This window comes from Heteronotia binoei, chromosome 2 (assembly GCF_032191835.1).
Source record: "Heteronotia binoei isolate CCM8104 ecotype False Entrance Well chromosome 2, APGP_CSIRO_Hbin_v1, whole genome shotgun sequence".
In the NCBI taxonomy this organism is placed as follows: Eukaryota; Metazoa; Chordata; class Lepidosauria; order Squamata; family Gekkonidae; genus Heteronotia; species Heteronotia binoei.
The window spans coordinates 127,161,117-127,180,028 of NC_083224.1; the positions used below are offsets into that span (position 1 = coordinate 127,161,117).

The window sequence follows — 18,912 nt, forward strand, 5'->3', positions numbered from 1 at the left end:
ATCAACAGAAATATAGTGTCCAAATCACAAGAAGTGATGGTATCGCTTTACTCTGCTCTGGTAAGACCTCTCCTAGAGTATTGTGTTCAGTTTTTGGCACCACATTTTAGGATACAGACAAGCTGGAACGGGTCCAGAGGAGGGCAACAAAGATGGTGAGGGGTCTGGAGACTGAGTCCTATGAGGAAAGGTTGAAGGAGCTGGGATGTTTAGCCTGGAAAGGAGGCAGCTGAGTGGTGATATCACCATCTTCAAGTACTTGAAGGGCTGTCCTATAGAGGATGGTGTGGAATTGTTTTCTGTGACCCCGAAAGGTAGGACCAGAACCAATGGGTTGAAATTAAATCAAAAGAGTTTCCGACTCAACATTAGGAAGAACTTCCTGACAGTTAGAGCGATTCCTCAGTGAAACAGGCTTCCTCGGGAGGTGGTGGGCTTTCCTTCTTTGGAGGTTTTTAAACAGAGGCTAGATGGCCATCTGACAGCAATGAAGATTCTGTAAATTTAGGGGGAGGTGTTTGTGAGTTTCCTGCATTGTGCAGGGAGTTGGACTAGATGACCCTGGAAGTCCCTGCCAGCTCTATGACTCTATGAACCAGAGGGCAGAAGTAAATTGACTTCTAACAATGGATAACAAGCAGAAAGCAGCAGGCTTCACAAAGATTTCTATTAGAACCATAAATGGTTAACCAACTCATATGTTATCTGAAATTATGAGGTAAGGAGGTACCCTAGCTAAATAATACCTAATTATTCCTAATCGTGAAAACTGAAGCAGCATGTAAGAGAACAAGCTGAGTAAAATATTGTTTTGCAGCTTGGCAGTGCTGTTAGATCCTGATTACCTCTACTGTGTATAACATCTTCCATCAGCTGTTAAATAACAGAATTTATAAGCTAATTAATAATAGTAACTACCACCAGAACTGAAAAAACATAGCAAAAGTTCACTACTTACTAACTCTTCCAAATTCACAAGCTGTCCAAATTCATCTGCCAAGTGACTCAATTCATTGTGCTCCAGAAACAGACTCCTCAAATGCTTTAGCTGGGTCAGCTCTTCTGGTATATCTTTCAGTTTATTATGACTATTGATAAAGTAAGAATTCAGCAGTTCATATTTGTTATAACGCAGCCTTGAGAGCAAGTCCACAAACATAATTAGCTCACTTTTTTTTCTAGTCTGCCTGGTTGCACACACCTATGCTCTTTCAAATGTAAGTCTCACTGTCATCAATGAAACAAAGTAAGAGTATAGCAGCACCTTTAAGACCAACAAAGACTCCTACTTTCTTCTATTGCTTCAGACCAACACAGCTGCCCACTTGGATATGTCATCAATGAGTCTTACTTATTAGGAATTAAACCCTACAGTACTTTGAGACACATCAATAACTAAACAGTTTACAAAGACTTTTCTCATCCAGAAATTCTTCATGCAATAGGCAGTGATTTATGTATAATTTTCAATTAAAAAGCTATGTTTTAAAGTAACCAACTAAGTAACCATTCTAACAGTAGGTTTACAAAGAATTTAAAAACTTCATTTACAATACACAGTGCTTTTTCAGTATATCTTTAGGAATCTGTCCTTGAAAATCAAGTTTTAACATGCCAAAATTATAGAAAAAAGAAAATAATCTGCGAATTATCTCAGAAATGAGAAAATCTGCATATTTTTCATTAAATGTATTGAAGTATTTTCACACTGTACCACTACTCTGCTAGAAAAAGATCAGTGCTGTTAAAACAAAGAACACTCTGACTTGAGAAATTACTGTTTCATTAGAGATGAAGACCTCTACATTAAACAGTTTCCCATTTACTTCATGAATATTGTCTGTAAGAAAGTTGTACAATCATGTTTACCTCACATTAAGTTTCTGAAGATTTTCCAGTGATCCTATAGCAGAAGGAAGACATGTCAATTGGTTGTCATGCACCTGGAAACAAGGAAGAAATCTAAAATGTGAATAAACACTGGGGATTTATAGTCAAGAAAAGCAAGTTCACTCATTTGATCTTATATTTTACCACTGAAGAATTCTTCTATGTCAGCCTGTACTCTGGAGGCTTAGATATGTAACTAAAGATGTCTGGACATTTGTTCCATCAGAGGATATCAAATGCTTCTGCAATACTCCAAAGTGCCAGAAGGCTTAGAGAATACTATGGTTAAGCCATTGTGGGGTCTAATTACAGATATAGATCATACTTTTCTAGGGTCCATCCTACAGATGAGATCTGGGAGTTACAAACTCATAGTTTCCAGAGGTGCTGAGGGCTCAATTAAGATTGAGACCAATGCACATGGGGAGAAAGGACTTAAGTCTCCCCACTCCACACATATTTGTCCATAACCTAAAACAGCCCTGAGGATGTATGCCTGTTGAGGTAAATTAACAGGTACTGATAGGGCTGTGCATGTACTGCAGGAAAATTTTACAATGGCAAACCACAGTTTCCTAGGACCATTTGAGATTAGGAAATCAGTGCCAGTGAGAGGAGAATCAGGCCCTCTGGGCATCTAGGAATTGAGTACAGAACTCCCAAACACTGTCTACTGACCAGACCCAATAACAAACCTGAAAAAAATATAATGCACCATTATGTTTAGCCATTTTAGGGCACTAATACACAAAACCAAAATATAAAGAGGACGAAGAGAAGAGGAAGAAACCCATGCTCATTAAGAATGAGTAACAGATGTGTAGCAGTATACTCTAAAGCAAGAATCCCTAGTAAGGAAACTCATTTTCAGTGGATTTTGAAAAAACCAAGTTTTTAACTGAAAGAGGAAGTTGTGTACAGTTCTAAAATATCTATTTCATTTTAGTTGCCTGAGATTCAGAACTCTTCTTGGAATTCTTAAAACTATTAATTATTTTGGTCTTGAAAGACCAATTTCATTATATCTTAGCCTTCTTTCCAGGGTATTCACACAGCATTAGAGATACGGAGGCCAGTGGGTGGGTGGGTGTTGGTGTAGAAAAAACACATTTTTTTTCCAGGGCCCTTTTTTCAATTGTTCTGTCAGAGTTTTGGGGAGTACTGCTATAAAATATTTTATCTCCTATAAAATATTTTGTGTTTTCAAAAGAGCGGAATGCTTTTAAAGACAAGGTGACCATGCTATAAACATGTGCAGCTCTTAAATTCAATCATTTCTGCACTTAGAAGCTCCCATAATCTTCATTAGGGGAGCATGCAGAGCTTTCAATGCTTCTTAACAGTTGCATGCTTTCCATTGTCCTTTTGATGTGGTTGATTATCATCTCCCCCTCAAACTACAGTGACTCTTTTGCCCACAAACTGTAAATAGTAGCTTATTGCCCTACAAATCAGGAAAGGAAAAAAGATCAGAAGGAGATGGGACAGAAATTGCATCAAAGTCTCAGAAGAACACTCTGAAAGTGTCACTGAGAACTGAGGTCTCTAACCAGATAGCAAAAATTAAGGTTTGTGTCCTAAGAAAGCAAAGGGTGTATCAACTTGTAGTTTTTTTTCTCACGTATTAGGTATATTTGCAATTTTGCTTGAAGAAAACTAGGGCATTTATAACAATATAAATACAACAAATATTGCAATTTTATATGCTATGTTATAAATGATTATTAATGTAGTAAAATTAGGTTTGATATGACTGTCATATCATCAACAAAAAGAATTGCATTTATTTAACCACTTCTATCCTGCATTTGCTCTTGGTTCAAAATTTCAAGTTTTCATAATATTTCCATTTTTTTTCCTGAAAACAAAATACAAAAAAAGGAGTAATCCTTTCCAAGATCTTAACTTTAGAACTTCCATAATTTTTACATCTCTACACACTGTACATAGTTTTTAAAGTCAACATTATCCCCCCTCCCACACACACACATTTTATTTTCTCAATAAGTCTACAAGATTTGCCACACTAAGCGATGGTGTCTGGCCAAAATCATGGCATAACAGGACTTCCCACCTTGGTCTCCTCCAGTCTGTCCAGTACTCTAGTCCCTGCCATCACACTGGCTCTTAGTACACCCAATTGGCTCACCAACGTGCCAATTTTCACTTCTCACTCAATCATAATGCTGACTGGCTGATTCACCAAGACATCTCTTTACTGTAAAGTCTCTGCACCTCAACACTCAACATATGTCTAATGAAGGAGTTTATTTCCTCCTCTATTTATCGGTGCCTGACACTATGACAACAACATTCACCAGGCCTGTAACTGTACTCACATCAAGCACAGTGAGAGCAGGCAACAGTCTCATATCTTCAGAAAGCCATGTCAATTTATTTGAAGATAGGTTTAATTTGGTAATATCAGTTTGCTCCCACCACCGATCAGCAGCACCAAAAGAAAGATTCTCGTAAGCCTCTTCTGGAGTATCCAAATTTATCCGCCATACATGTAGAGGTACTGTACACAAACAAGAAATGACATGCAAATATAAAGCTGTAGTCAACAATCATACTCCTGCTTTTGTAACTTTAGCCACTCACCAACTCTTTTCACCGCCTTAGCCTCAAAACAACAGATTCCAGCAGTACATAAATTTGAAAAGGAGGAAAACATTAAATCAGTTTTTCTAAATTTGTTCCATTTGATATGTTGTTCACAGTTTTTAAAAGGTTTGCCACAAGTTTACACATACTTACACAGAGACAAAATTATCTGTTTTTAACAAGACTAAGCACATCTTTGCTCTTCTGAGCAGGGCCTTCAGCAGGTGCCAACCTGCGAATCGGCAAAGTCAACAACAGCCCATACCTTCTTCATTGTGGCCCCCACCTTATGTAATGGTCTGCTGTAGGAGGTCAGGGAGGTTTCTATTCTCCCAGCTTTCACTAAACTATGCAAAACTGAATTATTCAAGAAGACTTTTATATGCAGGCAATAGGCTTGCACTATACAAAATTATTTGGATAAATTATTAGTAACTATAGTGTTTGCTACTATAGATTCAGGTGGGTAATGGTTTCACCAGAAGAAGCATTTACCCATCCAAATCTCCTAAAATTAAACTAGAGCTATAGGTATGATGACCTGTTGGGAAAAGATAATCAATTGAAAACCAAAGAAGAGCTGGAAAATATGGATGTTAAAATGAGTTGGTGGCTGAGAATGCAAGTTGAATCCAGATATGCCAAAGACAAGGCGACAGGTTTTAATACAGAACAATACTTATTTGACAGAATTCTTTTGGGCCCACAAGAAAAGCTAATCTCTAAATTATATGCATATCTACTTCAAATGAAAACACAAGATGAAGTTGTAAAGGACTGTATGGTTCAATGGGCAAAAATCTTTGGTTATATTACATTAGAAGAATGGAAGAGACTGTGGAAGCTTAATGTTAAACTAACTAGGTCAGTAACTTTTAAAGAAAACCTGCATAAGATGTTTTATAGATGGTACTTGACCCCACAGAAATTGTGTAAGATTTATACTAATATGTCTAACAAATGCTGTAAATGCACTAAGCAGATTGGTACCTTTTACCATATGTGGTGGACGTGTGAGATGGTGAAAGATTATTGGAAAATGGTGCATGAATTGTTACAGAAGATTATGAAGACTCAGATTCATTTCAAACCAGAACTATTTTTATTGAACATATTTCCTGAGGACTATTCTAAAGAGATGAGACATTTGTTGGCACACTTTAACACAGCAGCTAGGATCCTTTTGGCGCAGAGATGGAAATCTCAGGAAATTCCCACGAAAATGGACTTGGTGGAAAAAGTTCTAGAGACAGCAGAGCTGGACTTTCTGTCCCAGCTAATGGCTGAGAAATCTAAAGAAGCAGCAAGAAAACATTGGATGAAATTTTATGCCTGGTTGGACATTCAAGACTCTTAAGATTCTTTGGTGTGATCTGATTTTTTTCCTCTTTCTTCCTGTATTTTATACTATAAAATTTACCTTTACTGGAATTGTCAAAATTATTAGATTAAAACAAAAGACTTATACTATACAATTTTAAAATGGATTATGTACAGTTTAGACAAAATAATATGGGACAATTTATGTAAAGAAAATATTGTAGAATTAACCTTGTATTCTTTGAAAGTATTTTTATGCAAAATAAGGTCAGAATGTATTGTGCTTTTTTTCTTCCCTATTTTCTATCTCTTTTTTCTTCTGAAACTAATAAAACTTTTGAAAACTGATAGATTCAGGTGGGTAGCTGTGTTGATCTGGAGAAGCATAACAAAGTTTGAGTCCAGTGGGCCTTTAAGACAACAAAGTTTATTCAAGTAACGAGCTTTCATGTGCATACACACTTCCTCAGATACAATGAAATGGAAATTACCAGTTCATACATATAGGCAGAGGGTGAGCAGTAAATTAGTATCATAGAGTTGGAAGGAACCTCCAGGGTCATCTAGTCCATGTAATATAATGAAGATGTTCATCAGATTCAGGATTAACAAACTTAGTTTATGTGGTTACCATTTGTTTGGGTTGGGGAAGAAGACAGTGAAGGAAATAAATATGTCTAAATTTGAGATTGATGCATTCTTAACTGTGGAATGCTGAGAGCAACTGAGACCCTAACATTACTTTCCATCCCTCTCCTCTCAAGCATGGAGGCGATTTTACAGCAGCATCTTCATTAGTCTTTCAGGTGTCAGAGTGCTTTTGTTTATTTTTTATCCAATAGAGTCAAAGGGCTACCCGCTTTGCAGTTGTAGTATAAATCACTTATAAATACAATCTGTAATGGCCACTCTGTTCCTTTCCCGGAAGAATAGATGAGGAATCCAGCCCCACCTCACCCCACTTGCTTCAGGCGATTCCACCACCCCCTTCTTTGCCTGAGTACGCTCTCTTGTTTTGTTCTGTGAGTGTCCAAAGGGCCACTGCAATCAGAACACGGGCGCGCTTTCTCACACAGAAAACATGAATCTAAATCTCCGGTTCCCCGAAAGAACCTGAAATATGTCCCTTCGCTTCTGGTACCAGCCCCCGCTTCCCCTTAAAAGCTCGGCACAAGCCACGCTCCTTAGGAAAGGAGGACAAAGGCAGCAACAGGCCTCTTAGTCCCCGCCTGTCTGCATTTCCCTCTGAGATGCGGCGACAAAACAGGAGCTGCTTCCGCTTCTCCCCCCTTCGGACACGGGAAGGAGACGCCTCTCACCTTCGGTTAGCTCCCGACCGGAGAGGTCTAGCTGGCCACTCTTGCGGGCCGCTCGAAGCAGCCCCTGAGGTATCCGCCCAGTGCTCGCCTCGCCATCTCCCGCACCCCGCCTGAAGCCGGCTAGAGAATCTCCCGCCCTCCGTCTCGGCGCGCCAGACATCCCAACGTCTAACTCAACGGTTTGCGCTTCCCTGCTGCAGCGCAGCTTTGCTTAATAGAGTAGGCGGAGCAGGCGGCTCAGAGTCGCCACGGCCAATGGAAGCGGAGGGTGGTGGAATGGGGGCGCTCTTGCCACACCTACTCAAAAATGATGCAAGTGGCCAGAGTGTGTAAAATGAGAGGAGTGCTACGAAAGCATTTGTCGGGCTGAGAGATTCCCGGTTATTCGGAATTGAGCCTGGGGAGTCGGTTTGCGGGAGTCTCAGCACGGCCTGATGACACAGAGTCCGCACTCTAATTTCTCCAGGAAAACTGATTTCTGTTACCTGGAGATAAGTGGACCTTTTCTAGATTTTTAAATTACATTTTATCCCGCTCTCACTTCAAGGGCAGCACCCATGGTTCTGTTACAACAATCCTGTGAGGTAGGTCGATCTAAGAAAAACGAACAAGTCCAAAGTCATCCAGTAAATTTTTTGGAGAATGGGGATTTGAACCTTGGTCTCCTAATCCCCAATCCAACAATAACCACTAATTTATTATTAATTTCTGTCATTTTCATTATGTAATAGTTTTCATTTAATTATTGTATAATGTGTTTTTTAAAACAAATGGCTTGTGTAGAAAGCTGGCATTTGAAGATTTGCAGAGGGTGGGGCTATAGGTCAATCTGAACATTAACACATTTATCAAATTATTTATTTTGATGAATATTTTTTTTAAAAAAACATTTGTATGGTTATTAGGTTTTTTCAATAGTTTAAACTTTTTATTTGAATTTCCAAAATAAATTGTTAAGAGTAACAACAACAAATTACGTATAACCAGAACACTGGCATCTGGAAGAGAAGGGCTTAAATTTGTTACTCTTTTATAAATTAAAACACTGCCTCAGGTCACATCCCCAAAGCATCAAATTAGCTGACCTTGTACAGATTTCCAATCATTGCTCAAAACAATACTGGCTGCTTTTACGGACATATTAAGAATCCTGTAATAGTTGCCAGGTTAGCCCAATCCCATCAGATCTCAGAAACTAAGCAGGGTTATTATTTTTATAACAAAGCATCAAGTTATTATTTTATAACAAAGTATAAGAATTATAGCCCTGACCTGGATAGCCTGATCACATCAGATCTTGGAAGCTAATCAGGGATGGCCCTGGTTGGTATTTGGATGGGAGCCCACCAAGGAATACCAGGGTAACAACACAGGGCCACCTCTGAATGTCTCTTCCCTTAAAAACCTTATGAGGGGTGCTATTATGTTTGAGCAGTGCAATCCTAAGAACACTTTTTTGAGAGTAAGCCCCACTGTGCAGAATTTTGACTAGAACTGCTTAGTGCTACTATCAAAGCCTGCTTTGATTTCTGGAGTCCTGAACTGCAAGGATAAAGAGCCTGGCAAGATCTACTTCCTTCACGGGAACGCATTCAAGCTGTGTTGAACGCGCTGTACTGGTTACCTATGGCTTACCAGATTCGCTTCAAGGTGCTGGTTATTATCTTTAAAGCTCTATATGGCCAGGGACCTGCATACCTTAGGAACCACCTTTCCCCACATGTACCCCAGAGAGCACTTTGGTCAGGATCGCAGAATCTGCTCTCGATCCCCAGCATCAAAGAGGCTAGGCTGAAGATGACCAGAACCAGGGCCTTTTCTGTTGTGGCTCCTGCCTGGTGGAATGAGCTGCCGGAGGAGCTTCCACAGTTCCACATGGCCTGTAAAACAGTGCTCTTCTGCCAGGCATTTTCGAATTAAAATCGATAACAGGAAAGCAGAAATAAATCCATTCGGCCCACCTCGAGCATCATATTGTGACTGGGGATCTTTTTTTTATAGGACATCCAGCAGAAATACTTAAATAATAAAATTTTAACATCGATGGCGTTGGTAGTATCCGCTATCATCAATATATTTTAATGTGAGATCACATAGCACCTACCATTGTTTTACGTAATTGTTTTATATGTTTTTATTTATGATGTGCTTGTATTTTTATCCTTTGTCTATTGATATTGGTCTTATGACTTCTTAATGTGAGCCGCCCTGAGCCAGCTTTGGCGGGGAGGGCGGGATACAAGTTGAATGAATAAATAAATAAATACAAATACACATAAAAACTGCAAGTAAGACAAGTAAATATAGATCTATTTATATTAAACCTTGCAAAATAGAATGTATCATTTAGAAATACTGTAATTTAAACTGTTAAAAAGTTCAATTTATAAAGGACAAGGAGGAGAGCTTGGTTTGCATTTTTAAAAACTATCTGCATGTAAAGGCTTCCACAAAATTTAACGTAGATGTAAATATTTGGTTTGAGCTGGCCTGGTACTTTTTGTTTACATGAAATTATAATTTTCATTATTATTTGCCATCAAGTCAAAGATGTCTTACTGCAACCCCCTAGGGTTTTCAAGGCAAGATTATGTTCAAGGTGGTTTTCCATTCGTGTAGCTACCCTAGTATTCCTTGGTGGGCTCCCATTCAAATACCAACCAGGGCCAACCCTGCTTGGCTTCCAAGATCAGACGGGATCAGGCTATCCAGATCAGGGCTATAATTCTTATACTTTGTTATAAAAATAATCAAAAAGAGACTTTTAAAATGTACAAAATTCCTTTCCCTTCTATTGGACTATATTATAACCCCAGTAGTTCTAGGCAGCAGTTAAGCTGAATGCCAGAACAGGCATGCCAAAGGTAGGTAGTTTGTTTCTGCCCCACTCATATATAGTTGGGCAGGAATCAGCTTTTACAACAAAGGTGGTGTGTGGGTGATTAAGGAGACTGAATCCTTTCCCATATTGCCTCTCTGCTTACCATTACTTTAGGTACTTTCCACACAGAAGAGCTCACATCCAGTACCAGAACCAGACTGAATGAATCTGTGAGGTAAAGTGCTGGAAGGTTCAGCTCTACTCACCCATAGCTGTCTTCTTTGATGTAAAAAATAGACATTCCTCTTCTACATTATATAAGTAAATGGGGCAAACAAATGAACACCAAACATGGCTTCCCTGTTCACATCTACTTTGTTTAAACTCTTTAAAAATCACATAAAACCAATGTCAAGCAAGTAAACAGCATTCTTACTTCTTAAGTAAAGTATTCTGAAGATTAGTTTAAGGGCTTCATCATACTTAATCTTTGTTAAACACTGAAGAAAGCTCTTCCACAATAGCTCATATATGTGTCACAGAGAATTGGTCTATTTTTTAAAACAAAATGCATTATTCCTATAAAATACTCAACATTAAGAATGTTTTTACTTAATAGCATATATAACATTTTTAACTGTGGCCACACTGTGCAGTTTTGTTTTGACTGAACAATAAGACTATCCAAGGAACCTCCAGGATGGAAGAAAAATCCCCAAAACCAAGAGCTTAAATCCCCACCCCCATTAACAATCATGGGAACACAATTGGTGGCCTTTTGGACAAACCGAATGGTAAAAATATGAAAAAGCTTTGGTATAGTGGGAAGAAAAATTATTCCGTTGTACTGCTGCAACACGTTTCACATATGCTTTTTCCATGGGATCTATAAGAATGTAAATTTCTCCACAATGGGAACACAAAGCTGCCTATGTTATTCTGCTCTCATCTATTTTCTTCCTATAACAACCCTGTGAAGCTGAGGCTGTATGCATGTACATGACTGACCCGTGAGCTTCCATAGCAATGTAGGGATTCAAACACTCCCCTCCCTTTAAGGTATCACAAGACTCATTGTTTTTGCTACAACAGGCTAACACAGATACTTTTCTAGAATAATGCTACATACTAATTTCTAGGAATGCTTTCATTTATTCAGATAGAAGATCGTACTTAGAGCTTCGCTGGATATTCACAAAAGGTCTCTTAGTCTACTAAAGAATGTATTTTTTTTCTTTCTATCCAATAGCAGCTAAGTTATCAAATGATTTTTGCTTTTTTAGAATCGAAAATAACTGCAGATTAATAAAGTAACTTTATCATGTCCACTGAGGAAGACAGACATAAGTTAACAATCCTGTCTCGTGTTTGGTTCAAGTGTGGGAATGAGAACTGTTCCGTTCGTAGCACTAGTATTCCTTTGCGCGCTGGACAATAGCAGCCCCCCGGAATTCTAAGCTGCCACAGAAAACCTTTGAGAACGGCGCTTCACCGTCAAGAGGCAATCTGCACCTGCGCAGCAGGTTATTCCAACGAGCCGAAATAAGCATGCGCATTCGCGTCGTTCCCCAACGAGGTGGGAATGGGATAACCGTCTGCGCAGGCGCAGGATTGAGAGGCTTTTGCGTAGGAGTAGACGCGGGTAGGGACTGTGAAGGATTGTGGGATATTGTGGCCCAGGCTGGTGGCGAAGACGGCGGTTAGTGCGCGCGAGGGAGACGTTCCGTTTCTTGATCGCGGTGCTTCGACGGGAAGAGCTGAGGGACAGAAGAAAGAAGCTCGCATCCGGTTCTCTAGGCTACTTGCCCCCTCGCCCCTAGATGTGTTTGTAGTGCTGGAGGAGGTGGTAGCGCTATGGCTTCAAGCAGCGGCACCGATGTGATCCAGGTCACCAATGTCTCCCCGAGCGCCAGCTCCGAGCAGATGCGGACCCTCTTTGGCTTCCTGGGCAAGATCGAGGAACTGCGCCTCTTCCCTCCCGAGTAAGTTCCACCCATCTTTCCGTTCTTCCTTATGGTCGCTGCTGGGTTAGCCCTGTCGTCATATAAAAAGCCTAGGCCTTAGGGCGGCCTAATGAAGGCCGCGCGCTTCTCTGGAGGCAGAACGCAGCGCGCGTGCCCGGCCGGGAAGGGGTGGGGGGAGGAAGCGTTGGAGAGGTAAGAGACGAGCGTGAAGCCGACACCAGGAGGTGCGCTCTGCTGCCTTAGCAGCTTCGCGGATAGGAAGCGCCGATGCCTCCCTGACCTCCCTCCCTTCCCTCCTTACCTTGAGTAGGCTGACTCGTCCTCGTCCACCCCCATCCTTTTCCTGAAGGGGGCGTATTTCTAAGAATTACAACATTCATCGGTTGCTATCAGAGGCGGTGGCAGAAATTGGTTGTAGGGGGACATTTTAGACATTTCTGTTTTAAAAACCTGGGCTTCGGAAGCCGACATAGTGTTAGGGTATAGGCACTTTGCTTCCCCTCCTTTTTCAAAAGACTATTGTATAAAAAAGATCAGAAATGGCTGGCCATTTGATTCATTCAGACAAATTAACAAGGACAGTAAATTGATATCTGATCCCCTTCACTGTTCACAACGTGATACAAGAACGACGGTGAATTCCAGTCAGCCAATAAAGATGTGATTTTACAATCTAAGTAAAAAGGAGTTACTTTGCTCCATTCCATTCATGTTTGAGTATTCTAGTAACTACAATGCCATCATGTGCAGCATTATTCTAAGCCCATCAATTTCGTTGACTTCAAACCTTACTGTTGAATTTGAAACTTTGCATTTATTTATTTGTGATCAGTGAAACAACAAGAGCCCCATGGCGCAGAGTGTTAAAGCTGCAGTACTGCAGTCCTAATATCTGCTCACAACCTGAGTTCGATCCACAGCGGAAGCTGGGTTTTCAGGTAGCCGTCTCAATGTTGACTCAGCCTTCCATCCTTCCGAGGTCGGTAAAATGAGTACCCAGCTTGCTGGGGGGAAGTATAGATGACTGGGGAAGGCAAGGGCAAACCACCCAGTAAAAAGTCTGCCTTGAAAACGTTGTGAAAGCAACGTCACCCCAGAGTCAGAAACGACTGGTACTTGCACAGGGGACCGTTCCTTTCCAGTGAAACAACTATTGGTTTACTTACTAATTTTGGCAACCTTAAAGTTACCAGTTACAATATCCCCCCCCCCCCCTTTAGTTAGGGTTTGGTAATAAACTTATTTAGAGACATTCCCAGAGTGCAGAGTTTGTCAAGGTAGTTCATGGGGATTATGCCAAAAAAGACAAATGTATTACTGAATTTCTCAAAAGTCTGTATTGGGGAAGAGGGATATGATTTTTGAATACTTTTTATTTTAGCATTAGTGTCTGTATATTGAATATGTATGCAACAATTCTCCTAAGATTTAGAAATTTAAAAATGTTCTGAAGAGGAAGTTCTGAAGAGGGATTGGCAGAAAATAAAATGTCCTGTGGTGAGCACTTGGCAGTTCTCATGCTTGTTACTTGCTGGTTTTCTTGCAAAGAATGGGAGATTGAGTGAATCTTGGTCTGATCTACTGTACTACCTCTTATATTCATAATCAAGCAAACAAAACTCCTGATCACTTAACAGAGTGTTATATTTCAGCTGGTAAGTTCACTGCCCCCTTTAAGTTTAAATTTAAAGCCAGCCCTTCTTCACGGGTCTAGACTTCCAGTGTTTTACATTACAAGCATGGGACCTACAAAGATTTCCAGTGGCATCTTTTACCTCTCCTACCCTCTTTCTTCCCCTGCTTCCTTCTTTCCTTCCCACCCACCGACCAATTATCTGCCCCCAGTTTTCATTTATTATATACTTCATTTGTGTGCTCATCTGTCTCCATATTAGGAAACTAATGCAGCTTACGTTATTCTCATTTATCTCCCATTTTTCCTTACAACAAGGCTGTGATATATATTAGGCTTTGTGTGTGACAGGCCCAAATCACTCAGTGAGCTTCCACAGGAAGGTGGGGATTTGAACTTTGGATCTCCCAATTTTTTTGACTTACTTAAAACATTTTTATGTTGTCTTTCCACTCAATCATGGTCCACAAGGTGGCAAACAAAAATATTTAGATAATTAAAATGCATTATAAAATTCATTTAAAAACAATTAATAAACAATTCTTGAAAGAGAACCAAAAACATTTATTGGGAGTATGCTAGATGGAACAAAAAAAATCTTCAGTTGCCGGTGAAAGACACCAATAGAGGAACACATGAATCTTCCTGGGGAGGGAATTCCAGTATTTTGGTGCCGTGACAGAGAAGGCTCTTTCTTGGTTTGCTGCCTCCAGTGGTAAAGGCAACCAAAGCAGTGCCTCCAGGGATGGCCAGAGTGTGGGTAGGTTCATATGGAAGAAGGTGGTCCCTAAAGAATGTTGATCCCAGACCATACAAACCAGGTCTGGAAACCTAAGCACTGCACCTCACTGGTTGTTGTGGGGTGGCTGCTGTTGAACATTTGCAAATGCCAGGACTGGCTTAAACATGCAAGTTGCTCTGTGGTTACTACTGGGCCTGGCCCCTATGAGTATTCCCCCAAAGGCAAAAGTAGCCCTCAAAAGGACCTTGCCCCCTCTTTCTACCTTTTACTGACAGAAAGAAAGGCTGGCAGTTCTGTTGTGTTAGTTTCTTAAATCTACAAGTATCTGTTATTTTGGAGGGCTTTAACCCTGCCCATATATGTGTGTGTTGGTGTGGGGTTTTTTTTGTTTTTGTTTCTAAAGATTTCAGATTTTTTTCCTCCTGCAAACCTGGACCTTTTCTTGAGCTTGTAGAAGAATCTGCCTTATCTGTCCATGACCCAAGTGTCTGGATTTAAGTATCCACAGATGAGGCCACATTGAGAATTAGATATATTGATTCTAGACTGAGCTCCATGCCTGTTACCTCCTATCACTTTGTAAATTTTAAAAATCTCATTCTGAGTATGATAGTCAAGAACTCAGTATGAGCCACAGTAATGAAAAAGGGGTACCTTGGGTTGATGAAACTAATTTGGGTTGGTTATTTAAAAGTATTGCTAATTTTAACCAGTTCTTGGGTTTCATAGTTCTATGGTGTGAAAGGAATTGTGATAATGTAATTTTATGAAGTTATTTATTGGCCTAACATCATAAGAAAATAGCTGGAAAATTCTGTTTTTATATGAATTCAACCATCTTAACAAACAGAAATCCATGGAAGTATAAGCACAGCTTGTTGTCATTTGTGCTCCTCAACCAAATTAATGAGCCGCGAACAAGCTATGCTTGTCCCTTTTTGTTCTTCAGTCCAAATGAAACCTCAGCCCTGTGGTTTAAAAGTGTGCATATTAAATCAACTTTTGATAGGATATTTGGGTACAGTTTGATCAACTAAAAACTAAATAAGTGTTGCCTTGCCAGAAATGAAAGTAATAAAGCACATGACCAGTGTTTTGTAGCTGAGCATTTGAAAGAGCTGCATTTGCTCTTTAGAGCAGGGGTGGCCATACGTAAGAGCCACACAGAATAAATGTCAGATGTTTGAGAGTTGCACGATATGAACAAATATTACACACAAGTCTTTATTGAAACCGTTAATACTTTCTTTGCACAGAAAGATAAAATACATATGAAGACACTTTACAAAATGACCATGCTAGAAGAAGACTTTTTAAAACAAAAGTTGGGAATAACAATCCCCATAAAACCAGCAGAGGGTAAGGTTAGGGATTTTTTTTTTTTTTGCACCAGTGGGAGAAGGAAACATATATGTATCATATAAATCACTGGCCACTGTTTGCATCATTATGCATCTCTTTTTGCCTTTTTTTTGATGTTTTATTTTACAAATTGCATTACAAAATCCCACTACTCTCCCACCTTTCCATTTTAAACAAAATACTGCAAGAGTTTGAAACATGTTTGTATTTTAAGTTTAAAAAAACCCCAATATATTTAATTGTGTTTGTCTGTGTCCTTTATAAAGTTTATGTCACCACTACCTGACATTACATTTTATGATACGCATGGCCTTGGCCCAGAAAGACCCATTATGTCAGATCTGACCCCCATAACAGATAAGTTCAACATCCTTGCCCTAAACTATGGTTCTGAATAGGACCATTTGCGACCAGGGCTGAACCTCCCACTAGGCAAACTAGGTGGCTGCCTAGGGCGCCAGGAAGGTGGGGGCACAAAAGTGGGCTCCCCACCCCCCTCCCGGTGCTCCAGTTTGCTGTTCTCCCCCACTACCACCCACCCCTCCATTCCCTTCCCTCTCTTCGCCTCCACCCCACGGCTTTGCACTTCCCCCCCCCTCCCCGCCACATCTCCGTACCTCCCCGCTGCGCCTTCTCCCTCCCTTTGAACCCTTTCCCACCCACCCCGGTGCTAATTTCAACACCGGAACCGGCTCTAGTGCTGCGTTCCGGCTCTCTAAAGCCTCCCCTCCCTGGCCAAACACTGGAATCGCGGGTAAAACCGTGCCGCGGGGCCGGGCTGCACTCACCATCTCTCAGTCTGGAATAGCGTCCTGAAAGGGTGACCCCTGCTGTTACTGACTCCTCCCCTCCCCACTTTCTGGATGAGAGAGGAGGCAGCGGGGGCCACCCTTTCAGGACGCTATTCCAGGCTGAGAGATGGTGAGCGCAGCCTGGCCCCGCGGCACGATTTTACCCGCAATTCCAGTGTTTGTCCGGGGAGGGGGGGCTTTAGAGAGCCGGAACGCAGCACTAGAGCCGGTTCCGGCGTTAAAATTGGCACGGGGGGGTGGTGGGAAAGGGTCCAAAGGGAGGGAGGAGGAGGAGGCGCATGGGGCGTCGGGCTGCCCCTGTTTACAACACACTTATTTTGGAGAAGTTCACTAACCATCTTTAAACCATTTTTCAAATTAAACCTTTTTTAGATCTGCAGGATGTTTACTCACTGCATTCGCCAAGAAGTCACCAGGAGTGTGGCAGGCTTAGGAGCACCTGCCAATGACCCTTCCATCTTTAACTTACTAGGGCCATCAGAGTGGGATCATGGAACACATAATATGACCTTAAATTCTTCTTCATGAGTTAATCATTTTCCGAAATGTATAGCCTGAAGTCAAACTTAAGAGTCTTTCCTCCATTCCCTTGGTATATTTGGGAAATGGGAGTAGTAGGAAATTCTGTGGGCCAAAATTATTTGTTCTGGATTGGTCTGGATGTGTGTCAGAACTAGAATCCACATATTGCTAGTGTTAGATGGGGAAATAATCATTTATCATCGCAATCAATAAATGCCACTGCCATGCAGAACTAGGTTAGCAATTGTTGGAGTATATTATAGTGCATTTTCATGCATTTGTTCAAATGGTGCCTCCTGTAGTATCTATGCATCTTTTGTGCAACCACAATCAGAAATCTAAAAACAACTGAAACAAAACCTAAATATTAACATGATGTCAGATAGCCACCTGACAGCAGTGAAGACCCTGTGAATTTAGGGGGAGGTATTTGTGAGTTTCCTGCATTGTGGAGGGGCTTGGTCTAGATGATCCTGGAGGTCCCTTCCAACTCTATGATTCTATTCTATGACAAAATAAATGAAGCAAAAATTACATAGAATCCTAGTTTTAGCAAGTTAAACACAGTAGTATAGACTACAGACCCTAATAATTTATCCAAGTAACTTTGTGAATAATTTAGTACAGTGCAACTATATTGCCTGCATAGAAGTCCTCTTGACATAATCAGTTTTGTATAGTTTGCTGAAAGCCAGGAGAGGGGGAGTGTTCCTGACATCCTCAGGCAGACCATTCTACAAGGTGGGCGCCACAACTGAAAAGGCATGTGTACAGTCAGTTTTTGATTTTGCCCATTTGCAGGTTGCTATCTGACTGCAGAAGACCTAGTTCAAATGAGTGAAGCTGTCATGCATGCCATCAGAATTTTTTTTGAGGGGGTCATCTTATCTTGCAATTGCTTAAAATTTAATGAAAGTGAAGAGTAGTATAATATTAATAACCTATTCTAGCTTGTGTTTAACTGTGGGGTTTTTTTGTTCTTACTGTTTTTCTTTTCAGTGACTCCCCTTTGCCTGTTTCTTCACGTGTCTGTTTTGTAAAGTTCCAAGATCCTGACTCTGCAGTTGTGGCTCAGCATCTGACAAATACTGTATTCGTTGACAGAGCGTTGATAGTCGTACCATTTGCAGAAGGTTTGTGAATTGTTTAATGATCTATGAAGCCATAGAACCATGGCACTATATCTTGATGTAGTTTAATAGCATGAAGTTTTAGCATGTAAAAACCTAAGTTATTTACATTTTTAAAATCCTTGGTATACTGACATCTCTGGTTTTTTTATACAAACATAAAATGTATAAATATCTAGATAGTCAAAACAATCTATGACTTGCCTATCAGTCTTTAAACAGAGAGATACAAAATATGTATAAGTTAAAAGCAACATTATTTTTAAAAAGCAACATTATTTAAAATGGTTTGTTTTTATCAAGATTCCTCAAGACAATTTTTAAAACAGTTTTTAAAAACTGAATCATGCAAACAAGAAATGTTGCTTTAAGTTACTTGACATATGTTGTCACTGTGCATTCTCTTCACAGAGAATGCATGGAGGATACTGGCCATTACAAGGCAATTTTCTGTTGCTTTAATTGACAATTGAATACTCAATAAAAATTCTGGTATACCAAGGGTTTGATAATCTCTGCTAGTCAGAAAATAGCTTCAAAAGTGCTATATGGGCACTGGGTATTAGATCTTATTTAACATTTTCTTGTTCAACCTTGCTATATTTTTCTAGAATTTCGCTAAATAATAAACTCTTCTCTCTGTTATTTGTGTGTGTGATTTTTGTAGTGGAGAAGGCAAATGCAAAGGCCCTTCCAGATGACTGAAACAGTGGGGTCTTCTGCAGCTACAGGGGATTCTAGACATTAACTAAAGACCAGCAAGCACTCAAGTCCCCAAGTGTTTTCCTGG

At 40.3% G+C, this 18,912-nt stretch overlaps 2 protein-coding genes across 5 annotated transcripts in view; one reads left to right on the forward strand and one right to left on the reverse strand.

Moving 5' to 3' along the window:
- The window catches only part of LRRC40 (leucine rich repeat containing 40), a 42,288-nt gene extending 34,942 nt beyond the window's left edge, over positions 1–7,346 (reverse strand). The window contains exons 1-4 of the mRNA XM_060232006.1: positions 7,137–7,346; positions 4,230–4,411; positions 1,870–1,943; positions 959–1,088 (exon numbers count right to left, since the gene is read on the reverse strand). Of these exons, the coding sequence (XP_060087989.1) occupies positions 959–1,088; positions 1,870–1,943; positions 4,230–4,411; positions 7,137–7,296 (546 nt within the window). The 5' untranslated portion in view covers positions 7,297–7,346. The remainder of the gene's footprint in view (positions 1–958; positions 1,089–1,869; positions 1,944–4,229; positions 4,412–7,136) is intronic.
- Positions 7,347–11,561: 4,215 nt separating this feature from the next.
- Positions 11,562–18,912, forward strand: part of SRSF11 (serine and arginine rich splicing factor 11) — a 36,984-nt gene continuing 29,633 nt past the window's right edge. For all 4 annotated transcript variants that reach the window (XM_060232008.1, XM_060232009.1, XM_060232010.1 and 1 more), the window contains exons 1-2: positions 11,562–11,939; positions 17,992–18,125. In XM_060232008.1, coding sequence (XP_060087991.1) covers positions 11,812–11,939; positions 17,992–18,125 — 262 coding nt within the window. In that variant the 5' untranslated portion in view covers positions 11,562–11,811. The remainder of the gene's footprint in view (positions 11,940–17,991; positions 18,126–18,912) is intronic.